Consider the following 24849-nt stretch of genomic DNA (forward strand, 5'->3'; position numbering starts at 1 on the left):
TTAAAGACGGGGTGGGTAATTCTTTGAGTAATTTTTCTGTATCCATTCCTCTTAACTCATAATTTACAAAATTCTGGATTCGCTGCTGAGATATGAAATGCTATGTTGAATTTGGAATAAACAGTATGTACATGTGTGTGACATGGAAGAACTAAATATACATCTGTATTTTTCATTTTATCATACCAGTACTGAGCAACAAACTTAAGTTGATGGTTTACACCGCTAAAATATGGTGTTCAATCATTACAGTAGGCAGAGCACAGTTTATACCTATAGCAGCTTTATGCTTACCACAAAACAGAAAAATAAATTTGTTCCTATGTTTTAAATATTTTTTGTAAATTTTAATATATATTATATAAAACAAAAGATAGAGGGCAAATATAGTGAATGGAATCGGTTTTGGTATTGCAGATGAGGTACGGTTATTTCTTGTACGAATCTTTTCATTGAATTTGGTTACAGTTTTTAAGATAACGAACACTTTGACAATAAGCTTAATATTAATAGTACGTTATTTTAAGTTAATATAGTTTAGGTGTATATTTGATTAGTTGTATTTTATATGTTTGTACATTACTTATGGGCCTGGCACGGGCAAGCGCGTTAAGGCGTGCGACTCGTAATCTGAGGGTCGCGGGTTCGCATCTCCGTCGTGCCAAACATGCTCGCCCTTTCATCCGTGGGGGCGTTATAATGTTACGGTCAATCCCACTATTAGTTGGTAAAAGAGTAGCCCAAGAGTTGGCGGTGGGTGGTGATGACTAGCTGTCTTACACTGCTAAATTAGCTTTGTGCGAAATTCAAAAAACAAACAAAACATTACTTATGGTATTTATAAATTAAACCAATGACCAGACGCTCTCAGTGATAAAAACAACATAAAAAACGTTATACTATATTACCTGCTTAATTACTTTATAAAAATTATATAGTATATAGTTTATATCTGTACAATTATAAATAAATCATGTGATCTCTGTTTAATCATTTGAGAATGCTTAATGTGACTTCATCAAGTTAATGTTCATAAATTGGCATAAAAATAGTAAACATTTTGAGAATTTGTGTACTTAATTATTTATAGACTTTTGACTAGTTTGAGTTTGATTACACGAAAGGACTTGTACTGTTATAGTTGTACTTCATGATATGCATGTTGACTTTCGATCAGAGGTGGACAACTTCATGGCCACTGGCCACACGTAGCCAGTGGATAGCACAACTGTAGCCAGCTCGGTTTAGGAATCAACTTTTTAGATCATTTATTTTTTTTATCGGAAATTTGATAATTAGCAGCTGCACTGCTTCACGTCATCGCTAATGTCGCGAGCTTCATCACAGGTAAGGCATGGCCTGGTGGGTTAAGGCGTTCGACTTGTAATCTGAGGGACGCGGGTTCGAATCCCCGTTACACCAAACGTTCGCCTTTTCAGCCGTGGGGGCATTATAATGTAACGGTCAATCCCACTATTAGTTGGTAAAAGAATACCCCAAGAGTTGGCGGTGTGTGGTGATGACTAGCTGCCTTCCCTCTAGTCTTACACTACTGAATTAGGGACGGCGAGCGCAGATAGCACTCGTGTAGCTTTGCGAGAAATTATAACAAAAAAAAAATCATCACTGCCACAGATTACGCCTATTTTGTAACGTCAGTCAGGCTTAAATGTTTGTTGTCGAGTTATTTATTCTTTTCATGTGCTTGCGAACATATTTTTATTGTGCAACTTTCAAGTGTTTAAATATATTTTGTTTTTAATTCCATAATATGGATAAGTGGATAGTTCGGAAACGAAAGAATCCAGATGATGGTGAACACTCAGAAAATAAAGACAATTTAATTGATTCAGGCATTACTGCTGAAAAGAGAATGGCGCGTGATTGGAAAAACGTGAAACGAGAATTTAATGAAAGTTGGAAGTTGAAATTTAGTGATTAAAGCAAATAATAAGTCAGTGTGACCTTTGTTAACAAATAGTTTTAGGAATAATAAAGTATACAGCCTTAAGCAACACTTTAACAATTTTCATAACGAATTTGATGTAAAATTTCCAGTTGATAGCAAATGTGTGAATGAAATTTGCCGTCTGAAAGCACAACTTCGTGAACAAAATGGAGGCCTAAAAAGATTTTTATCATCGATAGATCTAGTTACCTTAGCTAGCTATAAAGTAGTTTGGATTCTAACTCAAAAAAAAGAAATCATTTTCTGATGCTGAACTGGAAAAAAAAAAATTTGATTGTGGTCATTGAAACTCTTGGAGAATTATGATTCAAAAATAAGATATTCTTCAAAAGGTAAATAATCTCTAATTCAGAACAATTGTCAGCAGAATGCTAGAGGTTAGCAAAAGACAGAAAATTAGTTGCTTGAACAATTAAAAGACTACTTGTATTTTTCTTTAGCACTAGATGAGTTAGCAGATGTTAGTGACACTGCACAGTTGATATTTTGGGTTCGATATGTAACTAATTTCCTAAGTGAGGGAAGAAATGCTTGGCCTTTGTTGATTACGAAATCGAACATGTGGAAAAACATCTTTGAAAAATTTCTTGAAATGTCAACAAAATGCAACCTGGGTTTTAAAAAAAACTGGTTTCTGTCACAAGAGATGGTGCTGCCATCATGACTTGGGTGAAATTAGGATTTGTTTCTCTTTTGAAGCAGCATTTAATTGAAAATAATGTGAAGTCCATGCTGCCATCTTTCCATTGCATTTTGCATCAGGAAAATGTTATGTGCTCAGATGCCTAAAAGTGATGAATTGAAAAATTTGATGGACATTGTTGTAAGAATTGTGAATTATATTAGAAGTGGAAGCTCTCTTGTCCATCGACAGTTTGTTGAGTTTTTGAAGAAAAGCATTGAATGTACTTTTGATGATCCTACTGATTTTGTAAAAGTAAGATAATTGAGTAGAGGAAAAGCCTTGGAATTATTTACTTCCTTATTTCCTCGAATAAAGAGTATCTTGTTGAAAAAGGTAAGATTGAAAAATTTCCTTGAAATTCAAACTTTGTCATGGCAGTGTAATTTGCACTTTCTGTGTGACATGATGGCTCACTTGAATAATTTGAATATGAAGTTTCAGGGAAGAGGTAAAATAATGAGTGAGAAATCACAGTCTATTCATGAATTTCGATTAAAGCTAAACCTCCTTGTGGAACAATTACAAAAAAAAATAATTTGACACATTTTGCAAAGTTAAATAGTTTTCTAGAAATTAATGACTATGATTTCTCTGATGCTAAAGATGATCTCTGTGTAAACTGGATCAAAAATTTGAATCACATTTCTCTGAATATAGAAATTTGAAATTGATATTTGAATTTTTTCATGATTCATTTCAATTTGACTCAGGAACTTTTAGTAAGGAAATTACATCTTTTTTGTCTTTTGATAAATGTGGATTTGAAGACGAGATGCTTACCCTGCAAAGCGTAGAATTCACAAAAGGTAAACAAAAATGTTCTTTCAGAGAGATGTGCCTCACTATTCTGATAAATGAGTCTTCCAAATTTAAAAGTAGCAATTATAAAATTATTTTCCATGTTTTGGATCCACATGGGTGTGTGAGTCAACATATTCTTCTCCAGATTTTCTCAAGTCTAGATATGGATCTTGGCTTACTGACATAAATTTAGAGGTAGAACTGAAATGCTCATTGAGATATTAAGCCAAATTTCATGAAACTTGTTGATGAAAACCCTCATCAATTTTCACATTGAAGGTTAGTTGAAATGCAATTATTTTGATTAAACTAACATCTTTTATTTTTTTTTTTAATAGTGTGTTCATTGTTTTCATTAGCCACAGTTGTGATCACTATGAAAAATAAGTTGTCCACCCCTGATTTAGACTTTACTACCTTTAACAGCTTGTATTGGTATCAGTGAAAATATGTTTACTTTAAATATACTGCAGTTCAACAAATGTAGCCACTGTTAAGTTAATTTAAAAAAAAGACAAATTTGAACTTATATAGAGAAATATAGCTGACAGCTTTCTGTTTTGTAGTCTGTACTAAAAGAAATGCAGCCAGCCATGACCAACCAGGTGGTTAAGGAACTCAACTCATAATCTGAGGGTCATGGGTTTGAATCCCCATCATACCAAAATGCTCACCCTTTCAGCCATGTGGATGTTATAATGTTACGGTCAATCCCACTATTCATTGGTAAAAGAGTAGCCCAAGAGTTGGCGGTAGGTGGTAATGACTAGCCACCTTCCCTCTAGTCTTACACTGCTAAATTAGACGGCTAGCGCAGATGGCCCTTGTGTGGCTTTAAACAAAAGTTTAAAAAAAGTTACGAGAAATGTATTTATAAATCCTTAGAAATGAGCTACATAATGCAAAATACAAAAAGTAAATGTGATCAGAAGTAAAGAATTCATATTACAAATTCTACATTAGTAGTGATAAATGCAAAGTTATCTTTTTACAGTTGAAGATAAAAATACATTTTGTATTTGCCATTCTTGGAGTAAGTATTAACAGAAGACTTCAGAAGTTCTTGGTTTCTAAGTCACCAGTCAGTACTTATTTGTCATTCTTTTTTATTTATGTTTTAGAACTAGTTGAATGTGTCACTATGCATGTTTATATTTAAACAGATGAAAATGTTCATTATAATTTATATAATCTATAAATTTTGGTTTATTATCAAAATTCTTATTTTTGTGCTGCTAATGCAGATTCAAAGGATGGCCAGTGCAAAAGTAAATATTTTATATAAATCATAAGGAACAACTTTGCACTTATTCCCCCAAAATCTAGAATTCACAATTTATGAATTAACTTCCTTATATGTTTTATGATTACAGTCATTTATGTACTGTTTTACATTCTGTAGTTTATTTGTTTATGATTTATAAAAACATTTCATTGTACGTAATGAAGGGAACCAGCTACATCATGGAGATAAGTTCAAGAGTTGTCCTTTGTTAGTTGTTTTATCAGTGTTGTATTTTAGTAAGCCTTTCTCATTATTTTCTAGATAAAGCATTTTCATTGGTGCCATTACAAGATACTGGAGCTTTATATTGTACAAGTCCCTACAGGCAATTATGACGTTTTTATATATGTTGAACTACGCAAGTTCTGAGTACATTAAGTGTTACATGTATGTTTTTTATTACTGAACATGTAATTAACTTATATAATATTGAGAAATGTCTGTCTTTCAGTTTCCAGAGTTTTTATTTGAATGTTTAAAATTTAGGCACCTTAAGCCAAGTTCAGCATTTTATACACTAAGTTAACCTCTGCTAACCTGAAGATGACCTACAAAGGTCAAGACATGGTTCTTTATTTTAATTAGTTTTAATACCACTACTAGCCATCTTCATTAATAGGTTATATGTATGACTTTGTTTTCTTTTTGTTACTGAAAATGCCTTATTTATTTGGTATTAGGATGTACTTCTCTGCAGTATGCAGAGTTTGTGTGTGGAAATTTTAAATAAGTAAGTAAAACACTTTAAACATAGTTTGCATTAAGTAGATTATATGTGTATGGATTAACACAATTTTTATATAGCTTTCATTATTGAAAACGTTTACTCTTTTGTGTATAGTATTTTTAGAAGTGCTTCTCTTGGAATGTGTAAAGTTTGTACATAAAGAGTTTTTTGCATTAAAGTTTTGGATTGTCCTGTAGAGCAGTCATGTATTACATTTTGTTTTCTTTCACTCATAAATTATTACCATGATAGAATTGAACTGTGTAGAAAGCTTGTTAAAGTATTTTTTTGCCTTCAGATTTATTTCAAATGGCATTAAAACAGTGGGATTTGTTAAAAATGGTTGTTTTTTATATTACACATTATAAGACTGAACTTTTATGATTATTTCTTATTTTACATTAAACTACTGAACTTTTTAGCTCACAGGTCTTCCCAAAAAGGCAGTATTGTTAATAACTTGCATTTGGAGAGAAAACAGAAGAAAATAAATAATGTGGAAACTATGTTAGTTGATTCCATTAAGTAAAAATAACCAAGAACCATACTTAAACAGTAATTATATTTCTGCAGAGAAACATACTGTTTTTCATTTGTTTCTTACTTCTTTAGAAGACTTTTCAATTGAACACCATTCCTTCACTTCTTAAGTTTCTTTGAAATATTCCCTTGATTGAATATGCTCATACACCTTTTTTTATTTAAGCCTTTTAAGGGATTTTATGGGGTTAGTGCAGGGGTTCCCAACCGGTGGGTCGCGTAGCCTTGTTAGAAGTAGCTTGGGATAACATTAATTTTATTTCATCAATTACATTTCCATGCTGTTACATTTTTTTTGTTTCGGTGCAAAGCAAAACGTGTGCTACGTTAGTTCAATGTCATTAGGTGATATTATGGGTGTATGTATGCGTGCCTGTGAGTGAATGTGCCTGTGTGAATGTGTATGTGTCTGCAACTGTATGTATGTGTGTACTAGTGAGTAGCGAGTATGTGAGTGCACGAGCATGTACGTATGCTTGTGTGTCTGTTTAGCTTTGATTAAGTGTGTGTGTGCTCGCTGTCGACACGTGAGTCGCATGTCTGTTGCTGATTGGTGGATGACGAATTGCGCGACTATCCACGCTCCTTTCCCTCCCAATACTTACCCCATCATTACTCTACCTGCACCCCCCACAAGTAGTCAGTGTAAGATCTACAGTTGCCAAAGCGTTCATTATTCAACATTTTTATTTTATTTTAACAAGGAGATAAGTAAGCAGTAGAGGTGAGTTGTGTCCATGGCTAAACGGCGCAGATACTCAGAATGCTACCTCAACATTGGCTTCAACACTGTGCTCACCAACGATGGCATCGAGAAACCACAGTTTGTTTTGAAACATCCAGAACACGCAAAGAAGGGTTTGGATTTCTTCAAACGGCATGAACGGTGTCTTAAAAGCCAAATAATCGATAGAAGTGGGTCGTTTCAGCAGCAGAGTGCAGCCGTAGTGGAAGCTTCATACGGGATTGCATTCGAAATTGCTAAACAAAAAAAGCCTCATACGATTGGAGAAACACTTCTTAAACCCTGCATGATGAAAGCAGTAAATCTTATTCTTGGAGAAGCCAGTGCAAAGAAGATGCAGCAAGTATCCCTGTCAAATAATACTATAGAGAGGCTCATTTCTAAAATGTCTATGGATGTGAAGGAACAGGTTTTGACTGAAATCAAGGGTTCCCCTTTGTTCTCCTTTCAGCTCGACAAGTCAACATATGTAAGTTCATGTTCTCAGTTGCTTGTCTTCGTGAGATACATTAATTCAGGTGACATCAAAGACGAATTCTTATTCTGCAGTGCACTTGAAACCACAACAAAAGCTGATGATGTCATGGAAAAAGTTTCAACTTTTTTTCAAGACGAAGATCTTCAATGGGAAAACGTGTGTGGGGTTTGTAAGGATGGGGCACCAGCTCTGCTGGGATCGAAATCAGGATTCCAGTCGAGAGTGAAGAAGCTAGCACCTCAAGCAAAGGGCATCCACTGCATGATTCACCGATATGCTCTCGCCAGTAAGACTCTCCCTGCCTCTCTGCAGGAAGTGCTTGAATCTGTAATAAAAATTGTAAATTATGTGAAGACTCAAGCACTCAACACTCGCCTATTCAATGAACTATGCAAAGACATGAATGCTGACCACGAAGTTCTTCTCTTCTACGCAGCAGTACGTTGGTTGTCTAAAGGAAACGTTATTAATCGTGTCTTTGAAATGAAAGATGAAATAAAGCTATTCCTGGAGATTCAAGAAAGGAAAGATCTTGTAGCTCACTTCAAGATGAAGCATGGAATAAAAGGGTTATGCATCCTAGCCGACATTTTTGACCAGCTGAACAAGCTCAATTTGAAGCTTCAAGGAAGGGAAACACGTTCTCCTTTTTCAAGATAGTCATCGGGCCTTTGTTTCCAAACTGCAGAACTGGCATCGGAAAACCAATCTTGGAAACATCGCTATGTTTGAAAAACTTTGTGGAGTGACGGATGAGTCTCAGATCCAACTGGATCAGTTCCTCAAGGATGAGATTACCAACATCTTCAGTCTCTAGAAAAGGAAGTCGAAGCGTTACTTCCCTGAGCTATCACAGGAACAGGAGGCCCTGGTAAGGAACCCATTTTGTACTGAACTTGATGTATCCAGCATCCCAGATGATATCCAAGATGAATTTCTGGATCTAAGGAAAGACTCTTCAGCTCGTGATCTCTTCAAGGTGAAATCCGTGACTCAGTTCTGGTGCGCTATGTATCAGTCATACTCCAAAGTCAGCATGATAGCTTTACGTGTCCTTGTTCCATTTGCTTCTACCTACTTGCGTGAGGCAGGATTTCCTACTCTTGTCAATATAAAAACAAAGAATAGGAACAGATTGGATGTTGGAGATGATATGAGACTGGCTCTAACAAATGCTCGGCCACGAATTTCAAAGCTTGCTGCTGAAATGCAACATCAGGCATCTCACTAGCTGGGTTGGATAGCTGTTCAAACCTATGTTAATGTTATTTTAAGAAATATATGTTCTTTTTGTGAACTCAGGTTGGACCAATGTGATTTAATTTGCTAATAAATAATTACAGAATTTTAAAATATTTTTTTAGATGTTTCTTTCCCTCTCCTTCACAGAAAATAAAAGAAAAATTAAGCTGCTGATAGTAAGCCCTAAGTAGGGGTCACATGGGTTTCAAACTTTTAGGTAAGGGGTCGCGAGTGCCAAAAGGTTGGGAACCCCTGGGTTAGTGGTAAAATAACCTCCAAAGCATAATTTTGAGGTTTGAGATCAAATACTTAGCCACGTTTTTACCATTGTATGTGGGATTTGGTATAAAGATGTTTTTCTACAGGTCCTATGCAGTGAAAAACAAAAATATTGGACTGGCACACATTGAGTGATTATAAGGGTCAAGATCCCACAAAAAACATTATTTTAAGGCTTTTTGACAGTACTACATTTTGACCTGTTTACATGAGATTTGATGCAAAGATACTTTTTTACAGGTACCAAACAGGAATATAGGCAGTTTTTTTACTCAATTTCTCAGCAAGCCCAACACAAACTAAGGTTTCAGTGAATTGCTCATGTGTATGTCAGCCAAATTATATGGAATTTGGTGCAAAGATACCTTCTTGCATTTTGCAGATCACAAGCAGTGGTATAGGTAAGTATCATTTTTTCCTGTGTTCATGATTTTCTTGTGCTGAAATTGGCCATGTTGGATTGTATGGTAGAGACATGTTACATTTACCCTTGGAAGTTGGCCTTTTTAATTAAATTTATTACAGAATATTATGACAGTATCTCTTTCTAATGGAAAGCCATAAACTTGAAGATTTAAACTTTCTACATTAAAGTTTGATGTGAATTGAAATTCTTGATATAAATAATGTACAATTTCATACTAAGTAGTGTTAAAGTTTGTTAACTGTAAAGCTCTAAAGGCTTAGTTCATATGAAGTACAATTAAGAACATGAGTACAATTTCTGATCTGGATAATCCATTTTAATCTGGTATATATTTTAGAAAAAATTTTCTTGGGTAGTCATTCTTTTGTAGACAAACATCTGAAAACCATTTCACGAACATTACAAATAGTAACGGATGCCTTCTGTCTGGATGGATCACATTTGTCATACTACCACTTATCAAAATGTTCTTTCTTGGTATGTGATTTATCTGATCAGACTACACTCATTGATCTCCCAATCTTACTAACACAGTATACCATGATTACTCTTTTGCAAGGTGCTTCCATTGGATCTTTTTTACTCAGATGGACCACATTTGACAAACTCTGTGTTATCCAAAGTGTTTACCACATATTCTTATATCAGCTCACAGCACCTTCGTAAAATCCATCTATCATTGTTTCACATGCTCCTGCTTGTTACATATGTGGAACTTTTGTGTACTGTCTGTTGTGTAAGGGTAGATCTCTTAAATGATATGGTACCTATTAAGTTTCACCCTGTGTATCTGAATTTATTCATTACTGGGCAAAGTGTATACCTATGCCAGAAGTAGTGCTGTACATCACAGGTGTGTCTCTTATAATTATGCTCACTGGATAGGTTAATCAACTCACAAGTCTGCTGTTTTTGACTTGTCTGTGAAAGGTCACAATTTACATAATGTTTCCTTATTTCACAGTCAGGCTGGTTTGTGGGTAACCCCCAATACATTTGTTGCATATTATCTGTATGACCTGTGTTTTCCTCAAAATGGTATCATATTGTTCCTGCTACGATTTTACACACACCTGTTCACATTTGACTGTGGTTACTCAGTGTACTGTTTTATGTTATTTAGCCGATATACATCATTTTTCAGGATCTCACATTGTGGCAGGTGTTGCCTGGTCAGTTATGCTTAATATTATATTAGCACTAAATCTGTATACTTCTGCAATGGTTGCTGTTGAGATGGGGTGTAAGATCATAGGCTGCCAATATGGTGGTATGTGTATATATATTTTTATCATTTGCATATATAAAGAACCATCGCTCATGGACTTCACGAGTAAATCATCTGGGGATTTACGATTCTACCAATCAGATTCTTTCTGTGTTTCAAAATAGGAAATCACAGAAACTCCTTGCTCTGTTTCTTATGTTTCATTCCATTAAACTATCCAACATGTAATGCTCTCCCTTGTCTTGTGGTGGAGCATGGGAGTCCTTGCCACTTCTGGTTCTGAGTCCTATGTCACTGGACTGAGGAAGTTTTCTTGTGAGTAGGTTTTGTACAATACACGAAATCAGAATTATTATATTGTGTACCTTCTTGGTGAGATAGGGCTTTCATTGGTATGCTTATTATTGAACAACAATCATACAATAACATAATAATTATGATCTAAAGCACTTCTTATTAATGTTTTTGCCCAAGCAAACCACACTTGGCCAAATTATTGAATATTATGTGTCCAAGGTGTTTCCCTTGAGGGTTTTTTTTTGCCTTGGCAAATAATATTTTTTGATCTAAATAAGCTTATGCAAGTTGCTTCCTCTGGATGATTTTGCCTGGATGGATTGCATTTGGCGTAACTGATGTTTCCTGAGGCACTTTCCCTGGATGTTTTTAGCCTGGGTGGACTGCACGTGGCCTGTTCATATACAATTCTTGGTTTTCCCGTCCACATTCTCTCTAGCACCATGACATGTCTGTCAACAACAGGCTAGTTATGAAAATCCTCAATATCACATTTATGTTTGTGATTGTTTTCTTCATTCTGTCTCCCCAAGATTCTTCTGCTGAATGTTTTAGCCTGGAAGGATTGCACTTGTTGATCTCAAGATCTTATATAAGGCATTTCCACTAAATGTTCCCTCATGGAATTCATTTGATATACATTGATATATCCTTGGCACATTCTTATATAAATCCATTGCTGCTTCCACACCAGAATTTTCATATTTGTTAATGCTGTGCTGTTTCAAGTCTACAGCACCTTTTCATTGATTCAGTGCTGCAGGTCTCTTTTCTGAATGCATTGATGTCTGCCAATTTAGCTCCACCCTCTTTTTGTTTTTGTTAATTACTGGATGAAGAACATATTTTTCCAGAAGTAGTGTTATACCTCACATGTGTGCTTTCTATTCATATTCTTGCACATCTGTTCTTCTGCTTGAATGAATATTGATGTGCCTTCACTGGCCACTCCACCTTGGTAGTGTGGGATTCTAGCTTTGAGTGGGGAGAGAAGAATGTTTTAGAAGTTAGCCATTTCTTGCACTGAAAATATATTAATGATAGGTACTTATCTCCACTTTCCACCCTTTCTTTTCCCTGACATGACACTGTTTTTAGTTTACATCTGCTAATTCCTAAAAGTAAGGATTACCATAGAATAGTAGAGGGTGCAGTATAATTGATAGAGGATAGTCACATGATCAGTACATTCTCAAATGGTGCAAAAGTGATGGGTATAAAAAAATAGTGTGCTGTTAGTGAAAAATGCTTAGAGAGCAATCCAGGATCAAGATGTCTTTGTATGAGAGGAGGTGAGTACTTATCAGAAATAAATTTTCAGTGTAAGAAAATGTGAACATCTGATTGTATTCTAAAGACAGCTGGTATGGGTGTTAAAATTTTAATTAAAATAAAAGTACAGAACAATGTTTCAACCTTCTTCAGTCATCATCAGGATAATAAGAATCATGAATAACATCTTAATGATTAATAGTTTATTGGTGATCACAGACTGTTTTATAGAAAGGAACTATATCCTTGTGTAACCCTGAGGTGGGTTGCAGGGTATCTGGTGGTGATAGTCTTTTGGCAGGTGACAATGAGTCATTTTTAGTTAACCTTTTTGTCTTTGATATCTGTTACTATACATGACAACGTTTTATTGCCTTGCAATCAAAATTTCATTGAATAAATAGTTTTGTTTGCTATATAAATTAGTGTAGCATAAAATCATAGCTAATAATTCATATCATATTTGTATACAAGTTTTAAGATTTTAATTCTACAAGGCAATATTTAAATAAATGTGAATTTCCCTCCAGTTTGATGCTTGTGACATATTTTCTTTAGGTATCTTTTCTTCTGTTCCACCCCTTGAAAAAGTAGAAAGTTAGACATAGATTAATCATTATAAAAATCATCATTCCTCAGGATTTGTTAATAGTTTGCTCTTGTGTTTAATTATACATTACCTATAACCATAAAGAGTCAATGTTTTCATCTATCAAATGATGTATAACATTGTGTTCTGAACATAGTGTTAATAGTATGTTTCACACAGAATACAAATAATGAACATGTGAGAAACTTAATGTCTAGCTTAGATGAATCTGTAAGGGCTTTTACTGAATAGTTAGAAAGCTAGGAAAATTTTTTGACTAAGGCTAAATTTTCTACTTCTTGCATGCTATTTTTTATGTTCTTTGATGCATGATTTAATAAAAAATATTTAGTACATTACAACCATCAGTATAAAATAGTGGGATAACATATCCTCAGTTATTAACAGCAGGAAAAATAAAGATTGGGTAAGTACTATATTTCTTGTTTTTCATATTTGTTTTTTATTATTATAAATAACTAAAATGTAAAAATAAGGATCTTTTTAGGTAAGATAACATTAGATTAGGTAAAATACATTATAATAAAAAAATGTTTCATAAGGCATGCATGTGAGCAGCATGTAGGTAATGTATAGTGCGAGCTGCACTTGATCTGAGGGACTTACAACTTAATGTGGTACAGACAGTAATTAGGCCTGGTTAAAATGACAATACAGCAACAAAATTTAATTATAAATAGATGTATACTTTTATGAGTTTAAAGCTACTTAGGATAAACTAATGTAGTTTCATGTTATAAGTTGAAGTTGTTACAGAAAGATAAAAAAGGAATTTGGATTTATTTAGAATTGTTTTTGGGGGAGGGGTATGAATATCTTATGGATTACACAAAGAAATTTGAGATTTTTGAGATGAGGATAAGTAATTCTAATCTTAACATGAAAATTACTTTGCACATGGACCATTTAAAACAAATACTTAGTATATTCATGTGTAAGTCTTTGTTATTTTATTAAAAATACTTCACTAAACATTTGATTTTTTGTATGTGAAAGACATAGTGTTAACTGAAAGACTGTCAAATTTTGGAGGAATATATATATACACTATATTGAAACCTTACCACAAACAAATGTTTGTGTCATTTGACCATAATGCATCTTCCAGTTGGGCACCTTTGTAGCTGTATCTATCATACTACTGATGGCTCTACTGCCTTATTCTTTGCTATGAACTTGTGACACAAAGCTGAGCTAATAACATTGGATTCATAGTAATATCTTTCTTTGGTGATGGTCTGAACTGTTTAGAGTAAGTAGTAATCCTAGAGTCTACTAAGCATCTGAAGTCTTGAGGGCTACTCTGATGCTTGAGTAGGCAGTATCTGTAATATCCATTGCATCATTCGGCAGCACATCTTTATCCATTGGTTTTGCCAATTAGAGGGTTGTCCAGTTGTTAGTTTTCTTTAGAATTTCAAAAAAAAAAATAAGAAAGCAAGAGATTCGTGTATGATCATACACAACATTCCATATCTGTCTTTCAAAAGACTTATTAATTTACTATAAAATTGGTTTGTGTACAATTTTTCATGAAATATCCAGTTTTTAAGCTAATTTGTCAGTACATTTGACCACTGGAATGTAAGATAAAATGATAAAATTTATTTATTTACTGATCATCCTAGCCAAAAATTGATAATTTAGAGCTCTAAAATGACCTACAATACACTATAGCACTGTAATCCAAGACCTGCAAAAAGTTTCATTTGCTGTTGCCATCCCTTTTTGTAACATCTGTTAGGAATGGTATTATATCATGCTATATCTGATGCTCTTTGCTCAATTTCAAGCTATAGAAACTTTTTAAAACTCATGTTAAGAAGGGAATCAGTTATAACATTTTAAATTTAGTGACTCCATTTACCTGTATCAGCAAGATGTTGCTCCATTTTTACAAGTTATTCAAATACACAGTTAGTTAAGTGTACCCATTTGTGTGACATTGGAAACATAATGTTATGTTCTTGAGTTTATTGTATTATAGACAAACATTCTAAGATTGGATAAATTGAATAAATGTTATGGCATATATTTTGATGAGTTATATAATTATTTAAGCAATTATTTATTAATAAGGATATTAACTCATATTTAATATACTTTCTGTTATTTATGTTAGAAATGACTCAACAATAATTTGTTACAAACAGCACAGTAGAATAGATAAGCAAGACATCCAGCTGTATCCAGTGCAGTTCAGTAAATGTGATTACAATGATTACCACACTTCAAATTTACTCAAAAAGATGCACATTTTATATAGCCTTTCAAAATTGTGCTCCTGTAAATGTATACATGATGGGATGACCCATAGAAATTCATTCAAGGTAGTTTTAATAAATATTAACTTCTGAACAATGCAAATTATCTACATAAATCAAAACTAAAAATATTTTATACCTATTAATGAACATAGCTTATTAAATATAGTATTTGATCTTTATTACATATGATGATAAGAATGGATTGTTTCAACAATTGGGTACCATTTTTTATACCAATATTTATGGCCATAACCCCATTAATACCTCAAGGTTTGACCATCTCAGGACACGTATGTTCATTTTAAATCCATATACTAGATGACAATTCAGAACAGTCATTATAATAAAATAGTAAACATATAATTACATTAGATATAATTAAGAATAAAAGTAGATATAACAAACATTATAACCAAAACTGTGGTAAAAGCTTCACTCTGTTTGAACCAGTGTGAAAGTATGAACTACTACACCATGATAACGAGTTATACTTAGTTCCGATATGGTATGTTATCTGCTCTCACATGCACAGCTATTGTTATTCAGTGTTGCTCTCTATGTACAAAATGTTTTTAAATGCCAAAAGCCTTGCACTCCCACACATCCTACAGTCAACATGCTTGTCACATATAAATTGTCATGTAACAACCCTACCAACACATAACTACCTCTATATGATTCTACTAAACTACCAGTTCTTGTTATGCAGTAATCAAGTGCAGACATTTTCCAATTTTCTTGTGTTCATTTCATTTTCATTTGTTGTGAAGTAGTGATTTACTTGATTTATTTATTTGCTGCAATTTTTCCTATAGTAGTTTGTTGTGATGCCCTACCTGTGTACATTGTTTTTTTTCACACTTCTTCACAGAGTAATATGAATTTCAAAGTTTGTGTTTTACAACTTCTGATATTATTACTTGTACTTAATACCATTACCGTCTTCAGAGCTAAGGGTTTAAACTGAAATGTTTTTTTATCATTCATCAAAAGATTGATCATTATATGAGGTGTTTTTTATCTCTTAATATTGCTTGAGTTCCTCCTGTATTGTTCAAATCTGTTCATGCTGAGGAGGATTTTAACAGTTGTTTTTCCTCCTCGTAACTGTGCTATGATTTGTGCATTTCCTAAGAATTTGCTAGGACTAACTCTGCTTTTTTAGATATGCATTTTCAGATGTGTTCAGTTTTCGTATGATACTGTTCCTTCCTTACCATCATGGGTTCGAATCTCTGTTGCATCAAACATGTTTGCCCTTTCAACCATGGGGGATGTTATAATGTGATGGTCAGTTCCACTGTTCTTGGTAAAAGAGTAGCCCAAGAGTTGGTGGTGGGTGGTGATGACTAGCTGCTTTCCTCTAGTCTTACACTGCTAAATTAAGGATGGCTAGTACAAATAGCCCTCGTGTACCTTTGCACGAAATTAAAAAAACAAAAACAATCCTACCTTACCCTGTCATTAGAGTTTATGCTGTGCAGTTTGTTTATCAGTTGAAGGCTTGTGTTAGCATGTCATGTCCTTCATGGGCTTCTAATGATTATTCTTTGGCTTGTCAGCAAACTGATCAACCTTTTCTTGACTCTCAGCAGTTAGAGTCGCTTTTGCTAATGTCTTTGTTAATCCTATCCATTTCTTCCACATCTATTTTTACACTTTTGTCTTACCCTTATGACTCTCTTACAGTATTTGTCCAAAATGCATCTTCTTTATGTGGCACTCCATTGATCCCTTGAGGTGTTTTTTTTTTTGGGGGGCAGATACATTTCTTATATATCCTCATTTCTTACTGGTACTATTGTTCTCATCAGCTCCATCTCTTCATACTTGGATTAATTGTTGTTCGGATCTTATTGGAAGGAATGCTGTATTTCCACAGGTTTGGCTACCTTCTTGTTGTTGATTTCTTAATGGCTGATTTTCTCCATTGTTTTTTGAGATTTTCCAAAGTTTGTGGCATCATGTATGGATTCTGTGAATCTGCCTTCAACCTTTTAGTCTTTGGCCACTCATTTGTGTCACTCTGAAACTGTGATCTCTCTCATATCTCACAGGTGCTTTTCATTTTGCAGCTTCCTGTCTTTTGCCAGCTTTTACCACTAGAGTTTCAAACTTATGCTATGTGTCTGGATGTTGGATTATTCATTGTGGACAGTTCCAATGACTATCAGGTGGTTTCTGATCTGATGGAGACACATTTGGCTGATTTTGTTCCACTGTGGAGGTTATTCACTATTGACATATTTGCTTCATTAATATGCTCATCCCTTTGTTTGAGTAAATCAAAGACCATATGTTTTAATATAGGATTTTGTGGTCACTCATTGTACTATCTTTGGTGTTGGCATTCCTCAAAATTTTTCACTCTTTCCCCCACTGTCTTTGTTCTTCTAATGAAGTATGGAGTTCTTGTTATTTCCCAGTTTGAAATTGCTGGTGCAGTTGACCATGGAGGTATTCTCTTAAATGGGATCACTTTCATTATTAGGGGATAGGGTGGTGGTGTTCTGCTAGTGTAGATAGTGTGTGATCCTCCAGTTGAACTCCACCTTTGTGCAGTAGGTCCCAGATGTTGATTGATGATGCACTCAACTTCTGTGTTGTTCTGCCCATAGGGTAAGGTTTAACATAATTTGTAAAAAATGATCCACTTTCATTTGGTGGGACCCAGAAATTAGCATTGTGTTTCAGCTTCTGTGCACACATATCTGGATGATGATGTTGCTCCTATTTACAAATAGATATGCTCCATCTCCTTGTGGTTGATGCTGTACCCAGCTTCTTTGCTGTTTTATTCAGAGAGTGAGGTTTTGTGCATTTTACAGAAGTGATCCACTTACATGTGGGGGACTCAGAAGTTGATATTGTGCTTCAACTTTGTGCAATCCTGTCTGGAGAATGGTGGTGTTTGGAGTAAATCTATCACATTTACTACAACCCTTCAGCTGGAACTCTTTATTCCACCATCACCTGAATGTTGGTCCCTGTGAGTATTTATGGATTAGAGATGGAGCAATCAACATAATCTTCACACTTGTATTTGATTCCTCATCCTCACTGCAATTTTGTGGTTTTGCCTCATATTCTTCACCTTCATGCATTGGGTCTTCAAGGGTGATGTTTTGATGCATGAGCTCCAACATGCAGTTATGTGTAGAGGATGATAATGTTTGGGACAAAGGTTCTCTTTTTAGCACTCTGCCTCAGAGGTTTACCCTGTCCGATGCTGCTGTTGTTTTGTGGGGTTCTGGTCAAAGTGAATTTGGTGTGATGTGAACTGCCACATTGGCACATTTCATTGTACTGTCATTCAGATGTCAGGCTTCAGGATGTATTGTGTTTGTGGATTTATTAGGGTTTATTAGATTGGTTTGATATATATAACTCTTTTCTATTCATCTTGAGGTGAAGATAGTGTGGACCTTCCTCCTACCACAGTTGAAAGCTATAATTGATGCTTCTTGTTTTTGGACTGAAGCTGACCAGCTGCATACAGTTTGTTATGCCTTAGCCACTCTGTATCTTGCAGTGTATCCATTTTAGATTTCCCTTATTCCTCTTTGAAGATGGTTTTTTGCCATCTTTCTTCACCGTGATTGAGATTCTAGTGTATTGTTGTTCAGATTTGAATCAGTCTGGTTTTTATTCCCTTTTGGTTGTGCTTTTTTCACTTTCTGCCCATGCATGTGACACCTAGTTCTACACTGAGTGTAGAGTATACTTGGTACAGAAGTGGTGCAGTCTCCCATGCATGTTCCTCTGTCAGTGGGTATCACAATTTATGGGTATTCTTTGGTTGGTTTCAAAGGATACTTGTTTCTGTCTCTCATAGTGGTTCTTCAACCTATTCAATGTGGGATTCCAGCTATACATGTAAGAAGAAGTGAGGTAATGTACCAGAAGCTATTATTTTCCTATAATGAAAATACATTTCAGATAGGTACTTACCTCCTCTCATTCTTCCTCTGCACCTAAAATTGGTTCTTTCTTTTCTACCTAATATCAAAGTTACAGTTTGTTAGAATTGAATAGAGGAAATAACATGCATCAGGAGGGTGTGTCATGTTCCTATTAGTGGAGGTGCCCCACGCTAGTACAGCGGTAAGTCTACGGATTTACAACGCTAAAATCAGGGGTTCAATTCCCCTCAGTGGGCTCAGCAGGTAGCTCGTTGTGGCTTTGCTAAAAGAAAAACAAACAAAACATTAGTGGAGGTTTGTCATGGTCAAACTACACTGGTCATGTTGTATGTGGGAATTCAAGGCTTGTAATTTGCAAAACACATTTTTATATAAATGGCAGCACTAAATAAGAATAGCAGTATTGTGAGGAAGATTAAGTACCTATCAAAAATATATATTCAATTTTAAAAAAATTATAACTTTGGTCAGTGTAGTAAATTTTAGTTAGTCTTAAATCCATAAACTAATAATATGAAATAATTTGTGTGATAATAAATAATGAGGCCTGGCATGGCCAAGCTCATTAAGGTGTTCGTCTCGTAATCTGAGGGTTGCGGGTTCGAATCCCAGTTGCACCAACCATGCTCGCCCTTTGAGCTGTGGGGCATTATAATGTGATGGTATTTGTTGGTACAAGAGTTGGAGGTAGGTGGTGATGACTAGCTACCTTCCCTCAAGTCTTACACTACTAAATTAGGAACGGCTAGCGCAGATAGCTCTCGAGTAGCTATGTGCAAAATTGAAAAAAAAACAAAAAAACTATTAATCTTAGAATAAGGTTTCTATTTAAAACAATAATAAACCTTGAAATAATGAAAAGTAATAAATAAAGTAGATATCTTGCATATTCTAAGGAATATTGTTTTATCTGTCTAAAAAATTATTACTTTATCTGATTTCCAAGTGAGAAATTATAATTACCATGAGAGTTAGATGCCAGATTTGAGCATTAAGAAATACATGAAAAATAATACAACTGAATTCCTTAATTATTGTGTTGTTAAGTGCAGAACAACAATTTTGACATTGTAGGGTAAAAAAAATGAATTTTTATGTTTAAAAGAGCAATGCTACTTGCACATAATTGTTTTAAAATAACATGACTTTTTATTTCATCTTCAAGATATTCATAGAAAATGCTAATATGAGACTTGAAAATTGACTTATTGTATTTTATAGCTGTGTATGTTTAACACCAAAACTGCAAAATAAGTTTACTTATTTCAGTATGCTTATTTTGTGTGGCATTGTTTTTATTATATTTCTTTGATATTTGAATATTGATTTCATCCTTTTATCTTTGTATTTTTTTTAAACCAAACATTTTACCGTAGGTGAAAGAGCTCAGCCTCTCTGGATCCTAATGATACGGTGCCACTTGGTTCCTCATTCCCCAACTTTAGTGATTGATTAGCGTCATCATCAAAGCTTGCTTGAGCTATTTTATATAGCATTCTTTGTTAGGTATTTAAAACAATGGCCTTTCTTACTGAGTAATCAGGCTGTTGAGAGTGAAAAACATTTTGGGAGTGGATTGAATAGCTGAATAGTTGACTTTCCTGGTTATCTCGAACATTTATATGTACCATCATATTTGGATACAGTACCTTACTTCAGGACATCCATTTTCACTCTCTGTTTCCACACTTTCAGTCTCTTAATTTCTAGGCCCATTCCTTGCATATATATTTCATCACATGTCGTATTATTTCAGGTTTCCTACATTGTGTTTTGGATCATATTTTAAGACCTGACAAGGTATTATCTATGGAGTGGTCCCTCAATTATCTGGTGTTTATGTAGCTTTGCTCTTATCTGAACTCTTCTCTTCTAGTTACTTTTGCCACTCACCTCAATCTCACACTTCCCCTTTTCTGGTCCCCTGTTCCTCATCCCTTAGCTCTAGCTGTGAATGCATTTAGTCAGGACAGGTTCAACCTTCTTCTCTATGTCTAACTCTCTCTTAGTCCTTATAGCTCTGCACTGACTTGCTCAACTGTGATTTGCTCTGTTGAATCTTTTCTGGTTTTCTCCTCCTTTCTCATCATCTGTCTTGCTCCCTACTGCTTCATCCTCATTCTTCCTTCTCACATCCAGTGATGTCATCATTCTATATTCATGCATCAGTTTTGTTTAGTCCTTTGTAAGATGTTCTAGACTCTATTCTTGTGTAGCCTTCCTCCTTCTGTATCATCAAAAATGGCACATTTTCAGTAGTTGGTCTTTACATTGGGTTTTCTCTCATTTTTGGCCTTCTGCCCTCCAGGTTTCTACATTTTTTACATGACTGCTCAATCAAGGCTTGTCACTTTCATCCATTGTTGGCCATAGCACGACACTTTCTCATACTTTCAGATTTCTCATTTCTTTCTATGCTATTTTGTTCTTTTCACTTCCTTCATTCTCCACATTATGCAGTTCTTCCTCGACACCTTTCTTCTCTTTGAGCTTTACCTCCTTCTTCTGGTGGAATACAGGAGTCACTAATACTCATCAGCTCCTAGCTGCTGAGGTGGTGGACCATGGAGGTTTACTCATGAGTTAACAGTTCCACTGAAAGTTAGGCAGTGGTGTTCTGTTGATGTATATGATGTGAACCCTTTTCCTATTGTAAAACAGATAGAAAATTCCTGATGCCACTTAGTTTTAGACTGAAGATGACCCACCAGATACAGTTCACACATCCTACCTCTACCTGGTTGTTGATTCCTGGCTGGTTTGATGTTGAATAGGCTCAGAGCCAATCAGTATAAATCCTCACTCAATTGGTCAAGAGCTCTTCTTCTACCACAGACTGAACAAAAAGTACCCTTTACCACCTGGGTTTGGACTGAAGTTGACCTGCCATGTATTCTTTTCCCCATGTTCCCATTTCTTTGATTGGGAAACACTAACATGTGAATAGAGGTATCTATTGGAAATAAAATTTCACTTTTGAAAAAATTTAACAAATGTGAATAGTAATTATATTGAGATTATTGGATGTAAGAAAAAATGTTATTATGAGATTAGAAAACCCTATTTATTCTAAATGTTTTACAGCTTTAATTTCTAAAACATTGATAAGAAAAATGATTTTCATAACATGAATTAACATGATAGCTGTAAGATGAAATATTTTTTATATTGGCTATATGTGTGTGTAAAATATTTTAAATCCAAATTTTTTTTTTGTCTAGTGATCTTATTAAACAGCAGCTCTCTTAAACTTAAAACGTATATAAAGCATGGATGCCACCAGTGAAGGACAACTACACCGTTCCCATGGCTTACACATTTGGAGTTATCTTAAATACCACTTATTGGGAGGCATTCCAATTTTATTAGTCTTGGGCTGTTGCATTTATTATTGTTTGTGTCATAAGAAGAGATGTGGAAAGGAAGGACTAATCCATCCAAGACAAAATCCAACTAATTATCATTCTTGTGGTGTTTCTCCAGAAAACTGTGCTCAAGTAGGTGGTCAGTGGTCTGTAAGTCATGAGACTAATTCTCTCTTACCTAGCTGTCATGGATGTCATGGTAATCTAACACCTGTTTTGAACTTTCCACATTGTCCAACTACTGTCCCACCTCCACCATATAGTCTTCTTCCAGAAAATGTGGCAATAGATTCAGTGTACCCACAAATACCATCGACACCACCTGGAGAACCTTCAGCACCACCTGCTATGAATGAAGATGAGCCTCAAACATCAACTTTGAGAGAGATTGAAACATCAAGGATAAGAAGATCTAGATTTTCTTGGTTTAAAAGAGGAAGACAATCAAGAGAAGAGCCGGTTATTGCAGTATAAATCATGATGTCTTTAAAATTTAAAGTCATTGTTTAGAGAATTGCTAGTTTGAAAACTGTACAAGAAGATAAATAAAATAAATAATGTAAAATCTGTGATAATGTAACTGTAACTAGTGGCAAAATAACAGAATATGACAAAACTAAATATTTGCCCAATATAATGATAAGCAGTGACGTTAGGTAGTTGATACATTTGGACTATTTTTGCACTGGTCACATACTACATCATATTAAGTAATTTTATTCTTTTGTCAGTCATATTACTTGATGTAGAAAAGTGACCTAAAATACTATGTTTTCTATGTAACATGTATAGGGAATTCCAGCAGTAACTAGTGGAGAGTTAATTGTAATATTTGTGGTACATTTGCTTGCAATTATGTTTAAGACACTTATTAGTTTTAAGGATCTTGTAAATAAAACGTTTTTCAATGTACAAAGTTCCTATCAATTTCTAGGCTTACAGAAACCTGTTGTGACAGTTGCAAAATTATATTAATTTACTAGCCCTTGGACAAAAGTTACATAAATTCATGATTAATGAGAGGTTATCTTAGGATATGAAAAGCTAGTAGGCTGTCTAGAAATAAATGTTGTTTTTGAACTGTGAAGTTTGGAAAAGTATAAACCAGTGTTGTAAAACATGCTTTAATCAAAGTAAGCATCATTTGCTTCAACACATTTTTGCCAACGTGTAACGATGCTGTTTATGCCTCTGGTGTAGAAATTAGAGTTTCTGTGGTTAGAGAACTCCATGATAGCTTCTACTGCAGCTATCTGGTTTTGAAACCACTTTTTGTACAAAAAGGTGTCAAAGTGCTTGAAAAAATAAAAATATGTAGGGGAAAGGTCTGGGGAATAAGGTGGATGAGGCGTAATCTTGATTCCCAATTTGTTCAATTTTTGGAGCACTATCTTTGACAGGTCTCATAATGCCAATTTTGTTGGTCTTCAGACAGTTCGTGAAGAACCCACTTATCCAACTTTTTCATCTTTCCAATCACACACAGGTGGTTGGCAATGCCTGATTTGCTTCTGCCTAGCTTTACTGCAAGCTCATGCACTTTGTGGTCTTCAAGACTCATCTTTATGTCAGAACCTTTGGAACCAATGCTGAACTGTATGTTCAGTAACAGATCGATGGCCATATGCTTTTTTGATGTTTCATGTAGTTTCGGTAGCTTTTCATCTAAGTTTGAAGTCATAGAGGATAATCAGATGAAAGTCTTTCTTGTTAATGCTGCTTTTGGATTGCAAAACTTACTCTGAGTAGAGTTGAAACAGCAGACAATTGAGACACTTTGTAAGAGACAAACGTTGGATTAAACCAACTAAATATTCAGCTTCTAAATGTCAGTGAGAATCCTGACATTTATTTCTGGACAACCTAATAGTTCCCTTATTTGTAATTGTAAAAATTCAAAAATAATCATAAAAACTGGTGAAAACTGAAAATCTGTATATATTTCTATGTGGACCAAATGAACCTCCATATCCATTTTGGTGAAGATCTATCTAATCTGTGAAGTAGTTACATGAACACAATAGTGTTACATTCTTACAGATTAGTGCTAGTGCATTTGGAGCAATACAATAAAAAATGATAACTTAAAATAAATTTTAAATGTTGCTACTGACAAAAGGAAGAAACAAATTAACAGTTTGCAGTTTCACAGAAATTAGTTTTTTATGAATTCTGATAGTTTAATATTATCTGTAGTATTAGTTGTATTAATAAATTATTAATTACTCTTCACCTTTAGGTCAGTTTTCTTTAGTGCTAGCATTTATAAACTTCACTAAAACATGTACAGTACTAAATGAACTTTTAATTTTTCCAACCATATGTTTTTCTCTTTATCGTCATGCCCAAATATTTTCTGTTATAGGAGTGGAGGCTACCTAATAGTAGACTTCACATATTCTTTAGCATCACCTACAAGTTTATAAATGGCAAAGATATATACATAAAGTCTTAGTTATTACTTTCTTAAAATAAAATATTTTATTGTTACACTGTACCTGAATATATGCCATGAAATGTTTATCTGTAGATAAATGATACTCATAATTACAGTTAACTTCTTTCTACCACTGTTGTTACTAATTTCATAAGCTCAGAGTGCAGACTTTAAAAAATTTAGAGGTAATAAATAAGTGCAACTATAATATAACTAATTATTTTGAATTTCAGTCAAACTTGTTACATTTCAAAAGACATTAAAAGGCAACA

The 24849-nt window shown here is 34.4% G+C and overlaps 1 protein-coding gene across 11 annotated transcripts in view; it reads left to right on the forward strand.

Annotated features, from left to right (window-relative positions):
* Positions 1-24849, forward strand: part of LOC143232284 (uncharacterized) — a 50113-nt gene that overhangs the window by 9988 nt on the left and 15276 nt on the right. The window contains exons 1-5 of one of the 11 annotated variants that reach the window (XM_076467488.1): positions 382-422; positions 5421-5470; positions 8992-9152; positions 21437-21724; positions 21997-24369. In XM_076467488.1, the coding sequence (XP_076323603.1) occupies positions 22045-22614 (570 nt within the window). In that variant the 5' untranslated portion in view covers positions 382-422; positions 5421-5470; positions 8992-9152; positions 21437-21724; positions 21997-22044 and the 3' untranslated portion in view covers positions 22615-24369. Of the gene's footprint in view, positions 1-372; positions 438-468; positions 3735-5420; positions 5471-8991; positions 9153-21436; positions 21725-21996; positions 24370-24849 lie in introns of those variants that run through there. The other 10 variants (XM_076467485.1, XM_076467484.1, XM_076467487.1 and 7 more) reach the window with 10 other exon arrangements.

Source organism: Tachypleus tridentatus, chromosome 11 (assembly GCF_004210375.1).
Source record: "Tachypleus tridentatus isolate NWPU-2018 chromosome 11, ASM421037v1, whole genome shotgun sequence".
Classification (NCBI taxonomy): Eukaryota; Metazoa; Arthropoda; class Merostomata; order Xiphosura; family Limulidae; genus Tachypleus; species Tachypleus tridentatus.